The sequence below is a fragment of the Chenopodium album genome, chromosome 13, assembly GCF_948465745.1.
Source record: "Chenopodium album chromosome 13, dcCheAlbu1.1, whole genome shotgun sequence".
NCBI classification, from domain to species: domain Eukaryota; kingdom Viridiplantae; phylum Streptophyta; class Magnoliopsida; order Caryophyllales; family Amaranthaceae; genus Chenopodium; species Chenopodium album.
In genome coordinates this window covers 50,276,941-50,297,378 of record NC_137846.1, presented here as the reverse complement: position 1 = coordinate 50,297,378, position 20,438 = coordinate 50,276,941, and the positions used below count along the sequence as shown (strand labels likewise).

The 20,438-nt window shown below is 34.4% G+C and overlaps 2 protein-coding genes across 2 annotated transcripts; one reads left to right on the top strand and one right to left on the bottom strand.

Moving 5' to 3' along the window:
• The first annotated feature begins 6,018 nt into the window (after positions 1–6,018).
• Positions 6,019–11,503, top strand: LOC145576823 (uncharacterized). The gene is made up of 4 exons (XM_081634529.1): positions 6,019–6,571; positions 8,115–8,262; positions 10,719–10,812; positions 10,922–11,503. The coding sequence occupies exons 1-4, from the start codon at positions 6,222–6,224 to the stop codon at positions 11,221–11,223; spliced, it is 894 nt and encodes a 297-aa protein (XP_081490655.1). The 5' UTR covers positions 6,019–6,221; the 3' UTR covers positions 11,224–11,503.
• A 4,686-nt stretch (positions 11,504–16,189) lies between these two features.
• Positions 16,190–17,613, bottom strand: LOC145574898 (uncharacterized protein At5g01610-like). The gene is made up of 2 exons (XM_081632779.1): positions 17,057–17,613; positions 16,190–16,458 (listed from the first exon to the last, which is right to left on the bottom strand). The coding sequence occupies exons 1-2, from the start codon at positions 17,496–17,498 to the stop codon at positions 16,406–16,408; spliced, it is 495 nt and encodes a 164-aa protein (XP_081488905.1). The 5' UTR covers positions 17,499–17,613; the 3' UTR covers positions 16,190–16,405.
• Positions 17,614–20,438: the final 2,825 nt, after the last annotated feature.

The following is a 20,438-nucleotide window of genomic DNA, read 5'->3' as shown; positions in this document are numbered from 1 at the left end:
CAATGAATTAAAGACCTAGGGCATAGGTTCACCAATAAATAATATTCCAGGGTAAAACATAATAACCAATCATCAATGCATCAATTAACCAGATAATAAAGGGCTTTCGCTACGTATTACAATCACAGAATTAATCTACCGGTATTAAATCTCATCTCTTGAATCTCGACTTAACCATTTATAGATCAACCTGCCTATTGAAACTAGACCTAAACATCAATTCTCATCTCTCAAATCTCGAATCAATATTGTCAAACTCATGCATAAAAGATCAGGCCTAATCTAGTCACAGAGCATTAAATCAATCAATAGGAAATTAATATAGCATTGATAATTAACAACAATAAATTACCCCTTCATATTATGTATGGATCCCCATAAACCCTAGAAAGAGAACTACTCACACATAATTAAATCTAAACTAATCAAAGCAATAAAATAAAACATGATAGAAGGAATAAAATGAATAACTGAGATTAAGAGAAAAGAAATCGTTACCAAAGTAATCAGAATAAAGAGTTGAGTAAACAACAAAGTATATAGTGTAGAGAGAGAAAATAAGCTTAAGTAGAGAGAGAAAATCTAAGAGAAAGAATTACAAAAGTAAAGAGAGAATAAGGAAGTGTCAAAAAGGAATCCTAAACTTGCTTAACGAAAACATATTTATAATAAGCAAGAATCCTAAACTAAAACAAACTAAACGATGCTTAAAAGATCTATCAGAGACACGCGCCCGACCGGGCGCGCCTTTTTGATCGGGCGAAGGGCTTCTGCGATATAAGTCTTCTTTGCCCGATCGGGCGCGCCATCGGGCGGACCATCGGGCGAACCATCGGGCGGACCATCGGGCGGACACCCTTGGGCCGCTTGGACTCCTCGTTTAGGCTCGTAACTTGGCCCAAACCAAATATCCTCTTTGGGGCTTTAATCATTCGGTCCAAATGCCTCGTCTTCACACAAGTCGAGCCCTTATTCACCGGTTTGATTACTCTAACCAATCTTGGGCTACAAAAGATGGCCGTGCTCCACCAATGCTCGTAGTTGCTCCATAAAATCCCGGGAAAGTACTCCAAAGGTGCAATTCCCTACAAAACTCAACCAAAACTACGAAAACACTAGAAAACACATATTAGTAATAAAAATGGCTCTAAAGAGCCAAAAACACTACTAATAATGACCAAGGGACGGGGGTAAAATACTACATAAACTAGACATATCATACTTCATATGCTTCATATACATTAACTAATCACAATTCGTATTTTATAACTATAATATATCAATACCTTTGATAATACTCTCTCGACCTTTTTTATAGTTCCCATTTAAAATCTTGATATTATTCATGATGTGAGGGAATCTTCTAAATGATTCTTAATATATAAGACATAACATAGTAATGTTGGGTCTTATTTGATTCGTCTCGATAAATATATTATTAATATTCAATTGTTATATTTTTTACTATTAAGCAACTAACGACATTTATGGTCAAAGTGTTACATTGGCAAACGTGCAAATCTAAGGGTCTGTTCTCTTCAGCTTATCTTCAGTTCAGTTCGGTTCGGTTCAATTCAATTCCTAATTTCCTTCTCTCATAAAATATCTAGTTCAGTTCTGTTCAGCTCCAATCAGCTCAGCTCAATTCAGTTCGGTTCAATTCAATAAATTAGAACAAGCCTTAAATCTGAGTTAAGCATATAAAAGAGTACTAAGTTTTCACATTTTTCACCCTTTAGGTACTCATGTTTTTTTTTCACCCTTTAGGTACTAAGGTCAAAAATCCGGCCAACTAACCATGATCTAACCCACCGTTAACCACACATAATAATAATTAAAAAAAATGCAGAAATTATTAAATGCAACTTACCTTCAGTTATAGAAAATAGCCGTTTGTTTATAACTTAGCACAAATACACAATGTACTTCAATTTCTAAATGACTACTGTTGCCTTAAAAAATTTAATACATCATCCTTTGACCAAAAAAATAAGGCACAGCAAGCAACTTGAATATATATAGAGGAAATTCTACACTTTTTATTCTAAATTCTTTTGCAATCTTCACTAATTGTTTTGAAATGGTCTTGCAGCAGTCATCTCACAAGTGTTCCTACCTTGAACATGTATTGGCTGAAACAAAAAATAAAAATAAATTATAATTAATAATAATATTGTCTAATTATATATTAAAATGGTGAGTGTAGTTATGTACCTGTGCTTATCTTTGATGGCCATTAGGATAGGTGTATACTGCTACACCTCTGTGATGCATTGGTACATTGCTTTCAGATTATTGCATAGGGTAGTATGTGCTGGTGTGATTGCTGGACTGTCCTTCAGACGAGGGTGCTTGATGATGCCTTTGTACACTACCCGACATTCTACATGTTTTTTTGTTGTGACCTGTTTGTCCACACATACTGCATTTGTGAGGTTGTCCTGCCCTTGTGACTTTAATACCCTCTACTTCCCCAACAGATGGCCTTCTCTTTGTAGCTCTCCTATTCTTCAGAACTTTCATTACAGGGGGTTCTATGGGTGTTTGCGTTAACTGTGGCCAGTCATTAGGTCCATTTAAGGGCTCTAATGGAAACTCATAAGCTTTCAAGTATGTTTCCTTACTAAACCAATGGGAAACATATGATTTAGGGAGCTCATTGGATTTCCATATTGCTGTCACTGCATGGTGGCATGGAACCCCACTAAGCTGCCATGCATTGCAGCTACGTGTTCTATCTAGCAAGCTCACAACGTACCTGGTTTGAGTCCCCCCCCCCTTCTCTGACTCCATAGGAGAAGTTGCCATCCCAAAATGCCACCCATCTTCTAGCATCAATCTTTGCCCTGTCAAGCCTCTTTTGTATTCTAGGGCATATGTTTGTTTCTTTCTTCATCATGAAACCTCTTTTTTTATGTATTCTCTCCATAAGACCCTCCCTAATGTCTTCAAGCATGGTTATAATGGGTTTGTGCCTTGATGAGAGGATGTAAGCATTGAAAACCTCATTTATGTTATTGTCTACACTATCACATTGTGATTGACTAGTGTAGAAAGCCCTCACCCATTTTTTGTAGTTTCTGTTCATCAAATCATTCCCTGCATCAGCATTTAGAGCCTTGAAGTTGTCCATGTTTTCCTTAAATTCATTCTCAGTTGTACTCTTAGCCACTCTCCAAAAACCTCCTCTATACAACAACCCACCTCCAAACTTACTTCTGAAGTTGCAGTAAACATGCCTTGCACAACACCTTGTTTCTGCCCTAGACCACACTTTTGACAGCTTTAAGAAGTCCTTTCTGGTCGGACATTATAGTGTACCCAATTCCATCATATGTACCTAGGTCATCAGCAAGGAGTTGTAAAAACCACCCCCAACTGTCAGTGTCTTCTGTTTCCACAAGTGCCCAAGCAATTGGAAACATCTGATTGTTTCCATCCCTACCTACAGCAACTAGTAATTGGCCACCAAATGGTCCCTTTAAAAAGCAACCATCAACACCAAAAAAAGGCCTGCACCTAGCAATGAAACCCTTTTTTATAGATTCAAAACAAATATATAACCTCTTAAACACATTATTCACCATCTTGAACTTAATTGTGTTCAAATTATTAGATCTCTTAATCTCAGCAGCATATCTATGTAGAAGGGAGTACTGCTCCTTGTACTCACCAACGATCAACTATTGTGCTTTCCTTCTAGCTTTGAGGGCAAGCCTTAGACTCACTTTTAAGCCAAACTCACTCCAAATGGTGTCAACTATTTCCTGGCACTTGAGATAAAGTTCACTTTGAACTTAGAATGGTAGGTCTTAGCTATCCAAGATGCCCTTACCTTAAGAACCTTTGGCTGTCTGCCACATTTGTGGTGTGGAACTAAGGTCTTCACTATGACACTTTCTTTCTCCCTCTTTGTAGAAACCCAAATGTACCAAGGACACCCTCTCTCATGTTCCTTACATCTTGCCCCTACCCTAGTTTTGTCATTTCTAGTGAACACCACATCCCTTCCATTGCTCACACAAAAATTAGTGATTGCTTTCCTAAATTCCTTTACATCCTCAAATTGTTGGCCTAGGAAAAAGTTATGGTTATCTTCTGCTTTCATTCAGCATTTGACCAGATTTTATAGAGTTTGCTCCTTTTTTTTTTTTTTTTTTTTTGGACTACAGACTAGATTACCAAAGTCTTCTTCCTCTGATCCTTGTGGACTCTCTGGACACTCATCACTATCATCACTATCTGACTCATAGTTTTCTTCCCCTAAATTATGCTGACTACTTCTGCCTTTAAGTCTAACAATTAACTCAGTTTCATCAACCAACTCCCTCTCGGCCTTCTTTGTCATCAAGTGTGTGCTTCCTTGCCTCTAACACCTCAACATCATCATTATCGGTCCCCTCGTCATCATACTCTATGTTAGTTTCTTCATCATGGTAGGTAGGTTGTAACTCAATTGTCCCCCCTAACAAAGCAGAAAAGGTTCCCCTCCTAACACCATTAACCTCATCCTCTGAGTCTAACTCATGCTCGATAAAAACATCCACCACTGTGTATATGTGGAGTAAGCTTATGAACTTCACAAATGTTGCATCATCATAAGAAAGAAACCTCACTCCTACATCAAATGTTTTCGAAGGATCGCAGTAGTGTAATTTAACTATGTCCTCATATCCTGAAGATTCAATCATTTTCCGAAATACGCAGCATTCATGTCTAAAGGCAACTCATCAAAAATCTTTGTACTCCCACCCATATATGCTAATGCTGGTGTGTATTTCCAAGAACCTCCATAATGCACAATAACAGACATAGGTATATCTTCCATCTACAATGCAAATGTACACATTGTAAACTAATCACAATTGTTCAATAAAACAGATAAAAACAACAACAACAAAAAAGAAAAATTCCCTTTCTTCTTTTTTTTCCCAGAATAATCAACTTGATTTTTTTTTTAAAAACTCAACCACAAATCCATTAATTACAACAATTACAAAATCACACACATGTTTTCACCACCAATTAAGTGATCATAATACACTACAAATTAGTCCAATTTACTTACAAATTATTGATTTCACACACAATCATCATCATTAAAAAAAAATACGGTAGATAAATACGAGTATGAAAAACCATAATTCAAAAATAATATACAAATAAAAAAAAATAGATGAAATCCATACCTCGTGCAAACACAATTAATAATGTGATTTCCTTTCCTCTTTGAGCTAGAAAACAACGGCAAGCTTTTGGATGAAAATGGCATCACATGAACCAATGTGAAAGTTTTATTTTTTATTTTTTGAAGAAAACCAATGTGAAAAATAAAGGAGCAGTAGAAATTGAATTAATGTTTGTGGTCCAACTCGTTTCGAGGAAGCTACAAAAGTAAATTTTTTTATTATTTTTATTTTTATAATAAGTAAATGCATCTCCTATACCCATATGCAATGTACTCATACATTATTTAATACCAATATACTACTTCCTTTTTCCTTTTAAAAAAATACCTTCATTTAATGTTAACTAAGGGTACTATGTTTTCTAACCCAAGGTACTAAGTTTTTGGTGATAATTATTTACTTTTGACCGGATTTCACCGTTGAGTATTCAAACGGTGAAAATAAAAACATGAGTACTTAACCGGTGAAAAATGTAAAAACATAGTACTCCGTACCTTTTTGTGGGCTTAACTCCCTTAATTCTAAATGAGAACTATAAAAAGGGGGAGAAAATAAGATACACCTTGATAAGTACACAAAAATCAATTTAAGTCAAATTTTCACAAACAAATTACAGAGTACTATAATTTTCTATTTCCCAAAACAAACCAACATCGTCAAAACCTCCAAAGAATTTAAATTCTCAACCCTTCAAAAATTAATTGCTCTTTTTCTTTTTTTTTTATTTATTTATTTATAAAATCAAATCCTTAAAAGGGAAGTCCTTCTCCCTAAGCAAGATATCAAGAACACTTATTAAAAAATTAAATAAGATAGACTCATTTCACACGTGGCGTATGTTAACAAGTCTTAGCCACTTCCATTTCCGTTCTAAAAATCGAAAAAATTCCCGAAAATATCTCTCTTTATTATTCCATCTTTACTTCACTCAATCAAATTCCCATTATTTTCTCATAATAAAATATATCCATCCTCCAATTTCCCCCAAATTCCATAAACCCTAAAAAATTCAATCAATCAATCAAATTCACCATGGGAGGCGGCGGAGCCATGAGAGCGGCGGCGAAAGTCGCCGGACTCGGAGCAATGACCGGCGGATTTCGCGCGGCGAGTGGAGCGGCTGAATCTCAGGTGAATTTAGCGGCTCGGAAAACGGTCCGACCGGTTTCTTCTGGGTTAGCATCTTCGACCGGTGGATTGACGGTTGAAGAAACGGTTCAGAAACCGGCTTGGGAGATTGATGATTGGGAATTTGCTGGTGTTGAAGATGAATTCGTTGTTGACCGGGTTGATTCGGGTCAACCCAGATTGGTTTTTGGACCTGTTCCTACTCTTGAAGAAACTAAGGAAGCTACTTCTGAACTTAAAGATGCTCTTGATCAGTAATTTTTCTATTTCTTCCTTTTATTTTATTGGATTTATGTTTTTTTTTTTTTTTTAAAATGATTTGGGATTTTATATTGTTGAGTTTTTTTTTTAAAGCATTATATCGATTTATTGTTGACTTAAATGATTTGTGGGGTATAATTGTGGAAATGGCACCAAATTTCGTCATTGCTCGTGATCGAATCTCGTCTACAATTCTACATCATGTATAAAATGCGAAATTTATTTGGAGTAGTTGTCAGTACTGTATTGGAGTTATTTGAATTTTAGTGATTTTCTAATTGTTAATTAAAGTTTGTTTTGATATGGGAAAAAGGAAAGGAAAGACTGTTACTTTTTTTTAAAGGGGAAAGAATGTAATTATTAGTTTTGAATTTGGTTTGTGAACTAATGATTAATTATTGGAAATTTGAGACAATAGGTTTTTTGTCTGCATAAGAAGCTGGTTGTTGATTAGGAATCCTTGGATAATCTTGTCAAATTAGGTTGAAAAGATTTTGTCTTTGGATGATTTTGTGATGCAAATGCCTCTTTCTAGTGTCCCATTGTAGAATGGTGCTCATGTCGGGAGTCTTATCTCAGTTATATTTCTGAATTTTGAATAACTGCCGGAGTTCTGAAAATTCTGATTATTAGCTCAATCTTTGCAAAATGCAAGTGTAATTAACTGCTATGAGTGGGAAAAGTCGTTAGTGTTACTGTAATCTGCTGTCCTGTGCTCTACTTTTGGGCTTGTCAACACCTTTGTGGTTTTGTTTTCTAGTTCATTCTAGCTTTCTAGTGAGCTCCTTTGCTATTTGTAGATATGGCCGTATGGGGCAACCGGACAATTCCTTATGTCCATCCCTAGATAGCTGCCAGGCCTGCCACACCACTAGTTACATGGTGATACCAAATAATTTGCTGCTGGTTAATTTGAATTTATAAAGTACAAATTCCTCATAGTTTTCATTTGCTGCCAGGCCTTTAGATACTTCATTTTGACTCTTAAAGAGGCTACTCGATCCCAAATAGCTGCCTAGCTGGGGTTGTGCTTTGAACTTTTGATCCTCATTTGTTATGTTACTCGTAGTTACTATGCTTTTTTATTTTTAATATATTTTAGGAATCTCTCTTTCTGACACCCGTTTTTCATCTGCACTCTTACTATTGTGTTAGCTACTTAGCTTCATCAGAATGGTGATTGTTGCTGAAAACTTCTGTAGGAAATTTAGGATTGCCGTTCTTAAGGGATGGAATTTTTTTATATGTAATTTGAGTAATAACTGAAACATTATTCCCCTTAATCATCCTGAATTTGGATTTGGTAAAGAGAATTACTTTGGCCTTTGCAAATTGATCGATAAACTGGCTCAGTGGCTCCCGTGTACCCTTAGCAGTTGGCACAGTATTTAACTCTCTAGAAAGTATCAGGCTCTTTTTTTTTTTTTTTTTTTTTTTTTTTTTTTTGCTCCTTTCATCGTATAGCTTATATCTATCTATTATATGACAACATTGTGTTAGTGCTGGGTTATTTATATGAATGGTACTTATTTGCAGGGTATATCTCTCTTCACCAAAATCTTCTGGAAGCGTGGACTCATTCCCAGCTTTCCATGAGACTAAAGCTTGCATCACTCAGGAGTCACGTGTGCCAAAAAGTGCAATGCAGGCGTTTAGGTTGCTCAAAGAAAGCCCTGCTGCCCAGGTATTGATTTGTCATTCATCTGTTTATCTTGTCACTCATGGCAATGCTCATTAGCTAAATTTTGTACATGGAGCTCTACTTAGGGCCTGTTCACATTTACTTAATTTCAGTTCAGTTCAGTTCAGCTCCAATCAGTTCAGTTCAGTTCCAATCAGTTCAGTTCAATTCAGTTCAGCTCTTAATTTCCCTCTCACATAAAATATTCATTTCAGCTCAATTCAGTTCAGTTCAGTTCCAATCAGTTCAGTTCAGTTCAGCTCCAATCAGTTCAGTTCAGCTCAGCTCAATTCAGTAAATATGAACAGGCCCTTAATAGTATTGGGCTATGTGTATAGTATTAGTTATTAAAGATTTTATCAAACATCTGACTACATACTGATCCAATAAAACTGACAGCAACTATCAGAACTAGTTTCCTTGTTATTAATTACTGCTGTACTGACAATGAGAGTCTAGAAGCTGTTAATGGAGGAGAAATGTCTATTCTAGGCTACTCTCTTCAAAGTTGAAACTTGGATGGATATTTTCTTGATTATATTTGTTTGGGTAATGTGATCAAGGGTATATTGAACTTTGTGGTTGAAATGTGAATTTCTTTGAATATTGGCATTTCTCGTATCCTGATATGGCCTTGTTCTCTCAACATAATTAATTAATTTTAGGAAAACTTAGAAATAATAATCCCAACTTTGGATTTGGATTATACTGGAATAATCCGAACTTTGGGGGTTCCTCTTTTTCTTCAATCCCAAAAACCGGTGACCGATTGAATGGGTTAATTTTTTTTTAAAGTGACGTGTCACAACTGAATTAGCTAAAACAATTTATTAAAAAAAACAACCAAACCCCAAAATCCCACCCACCAGCCAACCACAAAAACCACCGGCCAACCCCAACAACCACCACTCTAACCCTAAACGGCGGCGCTAATTCCCCTCCCCCTGCGCCGGTTTCCCCCTCCCCCTGCTATGATTTCCCACTCGCCGCTTTCCGCTTTCCCCCTCCCCCTCCCCCTACCCCTACTACGATTTCCCACTCGCCGCTTTCCGCTTTCCCCTTCCCCCTCCCCCCGCTACGATTTCCCACTCGCCGCTTTCCCCTTCCCCCTCCCCCCTCCCCCTGCTGTGCTTTCCCACTCCTTACTCGCTGATCTCCTCGCTGTTTACCTCTCCCACTCCCGAAAACCCCGAGACACTCCTCCCCACCGTCGAAAACCCTAGCCGCTTAGGATTTCGGGGTGGTGGGAGGAACGATTGGGGGTTTTTGGCAGTGGAGAGGGGTTTCGTTGGTGGATTTGGGGTTTTGGGGTGGTGGTTCGGGTTTTCAGGGTGGTGGTTTCGTGGGGAATGGGGGGTGTTTCGGGGAGGGAGGACGACGGCGACGCGGTGGAGGTTGCTTCACGCGGATGGCCGGCGACTAAGGGGCGGCACGCCGGCAGTGAGGTGGTTGTTAGGGTGGGCCGGTGGGTGAAGGAGAGGCTGATTGGTGGTTGGTGATTTTTGGCTTTTTTTATTTTTTTATTTTTTTTAAAAAAAAATTTAAATTTTTTTTGGACCAATTAGGCTTGACACGTGTCAAGTGACCTGATATAATAGGTCATTGACTTTTGTTGACCGATTTGGGATTGAAGAATAAAAAGACCCCCAGAGTTCGGATTCGGATTATTCCAGAATAATCAGAAGTTGGGATTGTTGTAGCAAAATTGATGAAAGTTGGGATTATTATTTTTAATTTTTCCTTAATTTTATGGAACTGAAAATAATTTTATTGACTATTGACTAATTATTGATCATACCAGAATTTATTGACTGAAATTGATTTTACTGATTTGATTTGCTGTTGAATCTGTTTATGAATTTGTTGATTTTAACTGATTAGAACTCATTTTACGTAGAAAAACTTGCATATAGCCATTACCATATACTGATTAAAACTGATTTTTATTAAAATTTCTCTGAAGGTGAAGAGAAACAAGGCATAGGTTTAAGATGTGAGATTCTCTATGTGAGCATAATCCTTGCTGGAAAATAGGATTGCCTTTGTGTAGCTTTTAGTTATTAACTTATTTATTACTGTTTGCAGCTCAAAGTGATATCTTTTATTCGAGTGTTTCTGTCATCAAATTTAAAAACTGCTTGCAAAGTTCAATAGAATAAATGGGGACAATGAAGAATTGAGGCATTGTCCTAATGTTTGACAAGGGTTAGAAAGGACTACAGTATATAATGCCTTTTCTGCTTTTGTTCTTGGTTTTTTGATTGCTATGACTGCAAAATACATTTGAATTGAGTACTTGCAACTTGTTAGTTTACACCGGACTTTCCATTTTAAGAAAATGTCAAGATGCTCGGATTCTTGTTAGTTTGGATGAAACTGTGTGTTATATATGTGATATTTTTTTGAGTTTAATTATCTAACTTTGATTGTTTTTCCCTGTTATTCTCTTCTCTTGGCAGACTGTAGTTGCTTCAATTGCTTGTGATCCTAATGTGTGGACTGCTGTTATGCAAAACCCCATTCTTGTGGAGTATCTCGAATCAGAGAAAAAAGGTAAGAAACTCTTTAAACCCATACTTAAATTCTAATTAGAGTTATTCCCTATGTTTAATTAAATATGTATATACATTTGAAGTCTGATCACGAAGTACAAAACTTACAGCTACTTTATTTGAGAGTCCTGAGTTGGAGAATCAAGAGTCTACAAAGAGCTCAGTAAATTCTCCTGATTACGATGATAATGAAAAGCCTGATGGTCTGATGGCTTTGCTAGAAAATGTAAAGCTTACAGTAGTCGACATGGTTCAAAACTTGACTGAAATGGTACAGAGCTGGTTTGCCGTCCCAGAGGCGGATAAAAGAGCTGGATGTACTGATGATAACTCCAGGACTTACTTGGCCAGAGGTTCATTCATGGCACTTGCCATGATGGTGATCATGGTGGTAGTGATGAAGCGAGGTTAGACTTGAAATTCCTCAGCTGTCTAATTTGTCGATCCTTCAACATCTAGTCGTTTTTTGCTTGCAAAGAACTATAACAGAGTTCAGGTTTTATTTGAGTGATATCAAGTATCAATGCATGGTACATGTTATGTTAGTACATTTCTCATTTCGGTACGTATATGGCTTTCTGAGAAATGTTAGTAATCATCGGAAGACGTCCTTGTACAGTTAAGTTCGTGAAGAATAATCAGAAGACTCTTTAATTGGTATATAAAGGAATTTTCTGTGCTTTATTTCTAAACTTTATTTATTACCTAGTTGAGCTTGATATAAGAGTCTATGATGATAATCTGTAATAGCAAGGTTTACCACATTACCACCCACATTAGTTTTTTCCATGGGCTGTTATGTTTTATACTTCTGCTCTCCATCTGAAGGATTTGTCGTCCACATAAACCCACCCTATAGCCTATAACAGCAGGTCGAACCGATAGTCGCCACTGTGGATAGGCCCAAACATTTTATCTCTCTCATCTGCTTTGACTTGTGATGATCTTCGACTATGGGGGTAATTATTTCAAATTGGTTCCCATACATGTGGCCTGTTGTTTATGTGGCCTGTTGTTTAGGGACGAAAGGGTTAGAAACTTGGAATGGACACCAAACATGATCCTATAAAATTCGGAATCGACAATAATGATAAAATTAGTCTGGGCACCTTCAGGACATATTGTCACCATCCCCTGAAACTACAGGTTGCAAGTGAGATGGAGGTTATGTTGTGTCTTGTATGTGCATTAAGACAGCGTTTTTAGAGTGTCAGTGATGGGTAAATTATTTCTATTTTGGTGGTTTTCAATTAATTAATTACTCATAAAACTGTAACATTTACTTGAAAGTATAATTGGCAAAGAAAGACAACATATGAAATAACAAGGGAAACTGCATGGGTTGTCTTAATTGTTGAAGACAAACAGCTCCTTACTGCCAACTGAATTTGTTGTCCAGCTAATTTAATCAAAGTGGAAAGAGAGAGAAAAACGACATATGCTATGATTATTTAGCATTTTTTTTTATTTCAAATTTAATTAATTTAGTGGACTAATCGCTTTATTAAAATACTTCTTTTGATTATGATAAGTATGATTACTCCTAAATTAATTATGCTCTATTGTCTTCCATGATTACTTCTATATAGCAGGTGAATAATTGTTCTTCACGTAAAAAGTTTTTGGTTGAAGACAAAACTCACATAGTACATACTACGGATTATATAATAGAAGTAGGTTTAATCACCTCAAATCACATACATGTTGAGAGCGGTGATTTTGATTTGGAATAACTGAGTTAATTTTATACTCCATACTTACGAATTTACTATACAATGTTTGTATGTAAGATCTTCTACTAGGCCATTACATTCGGAATTTCAGTAATGGTAAAAATGCGGACTGATAATGTACAAATTTAGCAATATTCAAAATGATTTAAGTTACCAAAGATAATAATCATACATAAAAAGAATGTGATCTATACAACTTCTAAGTCAAAAACGTGTATTGACATGTACTTTCTCTGTTTTTTTTAGTTGTGAAATGAATTTTTAAGCCAAGATGTTTGCTATAAGAAAATACCATTTGTTATAAGAAATTACCAGTAATAACCTTAGTGGTGTGGCCAAGATAGAAGACGGTGGGAGCTGATAATCATTGGGGTAAATTCAGTGACACATACTCATTTACCCCTCCCCCTATTACACAGTGTGCCTTCTAATTGGTTGACTAATAGGGGAAAAAAAAAAATTGAAAGTAGGAAAATTTTGATCCAAAGTATGAATGATACTTGTATGCTCTAAAAGGTCCAAATTCTTAATTAATTTAATATGATCCCATCTTTTTGAGTTTCATTCTCAGAACAATTCTCATCTATAACTAACTTGCTAAATTATGGAGTTGTTAAACTGAAGATCTGTTCTCTTCAGTTTAATTTCAGTTCAGTTCAACTTCAACCAGTTCAGTGAGTTTCTAATTTCCTGCTCTCATGAATAATTCAATTCAGTTCAGTTTAACTTAGTTCACTAAATAAGAACAGACTCTAGATACGAGAAATATTCTCATTTAATCTAAAAACTAAAACCAAGGAAGTAAAATCGACCCAAAAAAGTAGATGAGGCAGTTAGAAGGATACGAGTAACGAGCGTGGCAGGGGGCCCGAGTCTCACATGCTCGTTATTTATAGTCACATTTGTCTGAAGCATCTAAAATGTACTGAATATAATAATGATACAAATACACAACTAGTCAAAAATAAAACAAACGTAGCTAGATAAAACCCAGTTGATATGTAGCCCCCAAAAAATATGCTAAAGTCCAATAACTGGAGAACAAACTTGAATATTTGCAATTATACCCCTCTATCAAATCAATTAACGTACAGCTTGCTGTCTTCCATTTGCCAGTCAAATCACCAATTTGCATTAGTGGGTACCACCATTTTGTTCACCAAAAAAAGCTAATTATACGTTGTCATTTGGGTCCCATTTTCTCAATTACTATAAATAATTATTCTAGCTTGGACCCACCTTTCCCGCTCTAGCATGCAATGTTTGTTGCTAATTTGCAATTATTGATTTTTAAGAGGGATCCTATGATCAAATACTATTGATTATGATCAAAATTTTAATCAATTTTTTTGATAAATTTTGGTCACATGTTTGAAATTTATTTAATGCTATATATAGAAATTTTCTTTCTTTGTGGGAAAATGTTGATATTTTTTTCAATGGTTGTATGAAATTTTAACTAGTAAAAGTTGGATTGATATAAAGCTTTCTAAAAAGAGAACTTATATTATCATGCTCTCAAACACTTTCCTCGTAATGGGTAGAAACACAAAAGGAAGAAAATGTTATAGGTAAAGCAAAATTCATGTGAGAATGTGCACAAGAGTGTGATAGTAGATGGATTACTACTACTCTTTACTAGTACGAGTTCATACCGACACATCTCAAACACATACGTATTATATATAATCATAATTCTGTATTTAGTGCTGTTTAAAATCATGTTTTTAATGATTCATCTTTCACATAATTCACGTTATACTATTAATAAGCATATCAAACATTCAGAGTTTCAAACATAGACTCCATCTAAACTTGATCGAGAAAAAATCGATTGAAATTAACCTGTTATCTAAATAGTCCGTGAATGTTAATTTAAGTATGTTTTTTCAAATGTATAGATTAAGGATCTATTCTCATTGATTGAAATGAGTTAAATTAAACTAAATTGAACTTATTAGAGCTGAACTGAACTGAACTTATTAATTGACTTATTAATTAGTGATTTTTAACTACGGATTAATGATTTTTGATTATTTATTATTATATATGTGTATATACAAATATACATATTTAAATGTTTAAGAAAAATATACTATATAATTAAAATATTTATGAAAAATATATTAAAAACATGGAACCCCAAAATATTAAAATGACAAAAGAACACAAAACACTTTTTAAAAAATTCTCAAAATGAAAAAAAACAGAGAGAGTTGGGCCGGTCTTTTTTAAAAACTAACTTGATCCTATTTTTACTCCTAACTCGTTAAATAATGAAATATGGTATAATAGTCATTAAGTGAAATATGATATAACCGTATAATAGTCATTATTATTATTATTATTATTATTATTATTATTATTATTATTATTATTATTATTATTATTATATCTCAAAAACAAAAGGCATACAACCTACAATAAATTAGTGGGAAGCCGAGATACAATCTGGGCCCCCACTCCTCTAGCTATTGCAAATCCTACCCTAGTGGAGATATGAGCTGCAGCACGAGCCCCAATGTCTTGCATCGTCGAGAACCTCTGAATTCGCTTCAGTAACGCAACAACCTCTTTCTCTAATTCCCCAAGCGAAGAAATATTACCCAAAGTTGCATATTAATTGCAACTTTAGATTATTATTATTATTATTATTATTATTATTATTATTATTATTATTATTATTATTATTATTATTATTATTACATATTAATTGCAACTTTAGAATATTTTATCTCTCACAAATATTACCCAAAGTTGCAACTAATATGTAACGGAGGTAGTATTATTATTGTCGTTGTTGTAATATAAGCTTAAAAGTATGAGATTTGGTTTTATATCATTAGCAATATCATTAGACATGAACTGAACTGAACTGAACTAAACTTATTAGAGCTGAACTGAACTGAACTAAACTGAAATTAATCCAACAAGAACAAGCCCTAACAATGACAAACCTAGCCAAACATAACCTAAAATACCTTAAATATGCATATAACTCGAGAACCCAACTCTATAAAAAAAATTAAAAAAAAAAAAAAAAAAACTGACAATCTTTCAATGAACTTCAAACCCAAAAAATTTAATTGATTATCTAAGATTGACTCGACTGACACATTTGATATGCCTTCATGAAGTTAAAGTTACATGTCATAAAAGAATAATACTATGTTTATGTTAATTTTGGAACATTACAATGGCCAATCTGCAAGAATACCAACCCTTTGAAATTTCAATAGTAATTAATAATACTTCAATTAATCCTCTAATAACTCATCCTTTTCATTATCTAACTATTCAGAGTCCTTATTGTTACATTCATGTTTAATTTCTTTTCCTTTCATTCAAAATGAATGCCATTGAAGCGTTTAGCATAAAATGCTTAACTCTTAACTCTTTTTTTTTTTTTTTTGAAAACTCTTAACTCTTAATTCGTCGAATTTCGCTTAAACTTTCATGTAACAACTAAGCAGTATCTACTCTCCATTCTTTTTTCAGAATATACTGTAATAGACTAACAGATTCATGACGAATGATCAAAACTAACTGGCGGACTTTCTCGTATGATAGGATTCTCGACTCGAAACTTGTACTTTTACCTTCGATTTGACAAAGTTTTTAAACTACGAATGGCAAGAAATGGTGAAAAAATAAAAGAAAAACAAAATTTCTAGTAAGAAGGAATCTGATACATTCAAAATTTGACACCAAAATTTCGGATCTATACAAGTTATCTAACAAACCCCATTTCACACAACTATTCAAGATCATCTTAACTCACAAATTTATCATCATCAATCAAACCACACAGTGAGAGAAAGGGGAACATTTTCATAACATAGTTTCATCAAATCTTATTCTTCATCTTTCTGCTCCAAATCCTTTGTCTTTCCTTCCACTATAATTTATTAATCCTGTAAAAAAAATCGAAGTAAAATTACAAAAAAGAAGAAAAAAACACTCATTTTTATCAAAGTTTAATTAAACTTATATAACCACTAAATAGTACATTCACGTAGATTAAGCGTAACGTAAACAAAAACTAACTTAAACTAAAGCACACTCCATCATCAATTAAATAAGATTAGCACCCAATAAAGTTTTGTACCAAAACTAACAAATTGGAGGTCCAGAATCTTTTGATTTAGCAAGAAATTTTGTACACCCACATCAATTACACCCCTAATAATTTGATTAAATATCAATTAAACACCTTATTAGGCAAATTCAAGCTAAACCCAAATCAATTAAACACTTAATTAGAGATATTCAAGCTAAACCCAAATCAATTAAACACCTAATTAGACAAATTCAAGCTAAACCCAGATCAATTACACATCTAATTTGACAAATTCGATTTCAGAGTTATTTGCACGAAATTCAAAAAATACCCAAATCAATTAAAACACCCAGATAAAAAAATTCAAAAAATTACAAAATTATTAAACCCTAAAAGTGATAAATTGAACTAAAAATCAAACAACCCAAAAAAATTAAATGACAAAAAATTACCTTCTTGAGGTCTGCAACTAGGAGGATCTTCAAAAAGTGACAAAGAAAGTTGTTTTTGAGCCATACCAATATCAAACAAAATAATCCCAGATTTAGGATCAAAAACAGTAATTTCTTTAACAGGTAACCAAATAAAAAGCTCTTCTTGTGATAATCCTTCAACACCCATAAGTTCACCATAAGTAAGATTAGCTTTTACAACACTTTCAAAAAGAACCCTGTTTTCGAATTTTGTTAAACATGGACCGTCAATATAAACTTCTAGAAGTCCGGTTTCATCGTTGAATTCGTATGATTTAACTTCTTTTGGGAGTAAACCGGCTGGTAAACCTTTCTTCTTCAGAAGGTCGTGGACTGTCATGGTAGATGATGACGTGGAAGAGAGAGAAAGTGTGAAACAGAGGATTGTTAGAATTGTGAGTTTTTGTAGCAGAGTTGCCATTTTTCTTTTTTGGGAGGAAGAAAGATGAAGTTTTTTGGGTTTTGATTTTGAGTTTTATTAATGTGTTTGTTAACAAAGAGAGAGAAAGAAGGAGATATTTGGGGAAAAGAGGTTGAGAAATGGGAAAGCTTAAATGGGTGTTTGATGTTTATTGTGAGATTACGTAATTGCCCTTTTACGGTGGATGAGATTTGAGGTACAATTGGGAAGATTGATGAGGGACTGTAGGAGAAGGGTGTCTAATAATTTAGATGATGCCATGATTGGCTCTTCCCATCTTTTGTTCTTTTCGTTTCTAAATACTTGCAACATTAATCAGAGACTTAGGGCCTGTTCACATTTACTTAATTTCAGTTCAGTTCAGCTCCAATCAGTTCACTTCAGTTCAGTTCCAATCAGTTCAGTTCAGTTCAGCTCTTAATTTCCCTCACATAAAATATTCATTTCAGCTCCAATCAGTTCAGTTCAGTTCAGTTCAGCTCCAATCAGTTCAGTTCAGTTCAGTTCAGCTCAGTTTAGTAAATATGAACAGGCCCTTAGAGTATGCTAAACAGCTAATGTAAATGTTTGACAATATTAAGTCGAGTATCTTGCATGTAATATTGTATTTTTTAAAAGTATAAAAAGATTGAAACTATTTCTACTATGTATTTTTGTTATTTCTACGATAAAATATAGTCACTTGAAATCTTATTTGACTTGTATCAATGTAAATTTTATTAATATCAACTTTGTAGTAATAAGATAAAAAAAAAAAAAGTCTTGTGCGTGGCCAATTATAATCTAATTAGACCATATTCTACTAACTTCATTTTCATAGGTCGAATAAAGTACATCTTTACTCATAAATTTATCTAAATTTATTACGGCCATTTCACCAATGTCACTGAGTACTTTAATACTACTACTAAATGCCATCAAGGTTTTTAAAATTCACCAAATATCACCGAGTTTTTAAAAAATTCACCGAGTGCCATTAATGACTAACGACCGTTAACTCCGTTAGTTATTAAGGTTTAATTATGACACATGTCATGATATGATTGATTCATTTCAATCATTTATTTTAATTATTAAAAATAATTTTTTTTTCTCGATTTTCGTGACGAAAATTATTCAGGTAAAGTTTTGGAGATTATTTTGATCTTTAATAGGGTTCAAATTAAGCTCGAAATTGGCAAAAAAAATATTGTAAATGCCCCGTTTTGTGTGTCGAGAAATATCTCGATTAGCGAGTCATTATTTTTAAACCATGAAAATTGATCAGGTAAGGTTTTGGAGGTCATTTTAATCCTTTATGATCGCAAACTAAGCTCGGAATTGGCAAAAAAAATAATGTAAATGCCCCGTTTTGTGTGTCGAGATATATCTCAATTTGCGTGTCGGTTTTTTTAACTATGTAAATTGTCAAGGTAAGGTTTTGGCAGACATTTGGCTCATTCATGGGTCAAAAATAAGCTCGAAATTGCCAAAAAAATAATATAAATGCCCTGTTTTGCGTGTTAAGATCGTAATTTTTTATTGTAATTGCAAAACGGGGCATTTACATTAATTTTTTGCTAAGTGTGAGCTCAAATTAAATCCTTAAAGGGTTAAAATGACCCCAAAACCTTCATTGGTTAATTTAATGGTTACAAAAAAAAATAATACTAATTGAGATATTTCTTTACACAAAATGGGGCATTAACGTTATTATTTTGCTAATTTTGAGCTTAATTTAATACCATAAAGAGTCAAAATAACCTCCAAAATCTTACCCAATTAATTTTCACGATTAAAAAATAATGACTCGCTAATCGAGATATTTTACAACACATAAAAAGGGGCATTTATGTTATTTTTTGCCAATCCAAGCTTAATTTGAATCCATAAAGGATCAAAATAAACTCCATAACTTTACCCGAACAATTTTCGTCATGAAAATTGAGAAAAAAAAGTTATTTTTATTAATTAAAATAAATGATTGAAATGAACCAATCATATCATGACATGTGTCATGATTAAGCCCTAATGACTAACGGAGTAAACGGCCGTTAGTCATTAATGGCACTTGGTGGCATTTGGTGAATTTTGAAAATCTTAATGGCATTTGGTGAATTATTAAAGTAATTTGTGGTATTTGGTGAAATAGCCGAATTTATTAACATTTGTCATTTGAAAGAGGCCAATAGTTAATGAAGAAACTTAAAATTATCTAATCATTATTATTAAACTAACTCACAATCAATTGAACAAGTTTGATTGTAAATAAGGTAAGTATCTATAGAATTTGAATATCGAAGTGAGGTTTTTCGAGACTTGTATATAAAAGTTACACTAGTAGAAAATAGCATTTTCGCACTGGTTCAAAATCGGCTTATCCCACCGGTTTTGAACCGGTGCTTATTTGAGGATGCCAAAATCGGATATTTTTTACTGGTTCAAAACCGGTGGGAAAAGTGCGCAATAGCACCGGTTAACCGGTGCCCATATTTGGTTATTAGCACCAGTTAACCGGTGCCCTTAATATCCTCTCTTTTTTTTTTTTTTTTTTTTTTTTGCCTTTTTCACTTGGAATTTATCTCCAAGTGCCCTTCTAACCCGTACCACCAGCCCACACCACCACCCCCACCACCAGCCCACACCACCACCCCCCACTACCAACCCACACCAGCCCTTCTAACCCGTACCACCACCCACTACCCAACCTCCACCAGAACCCCTACCCCACCTAAATCTAACCTATAATCCAAATGAACCCAGATTTACAACCCTACCTCTAACAAATTCGGCCAAACCAAAGCAAACCACCCCACCACCCACCTAAAACCACCACCTCCGCAAATCACAACCCAAAAATTAACAAAAAAAAATAAATTAAAATCTCAACCCAACCTCCAAAACCCGAACTCCAACAACCACCACAACCATATATATCCAAAAAATTCTGATAAAACAACA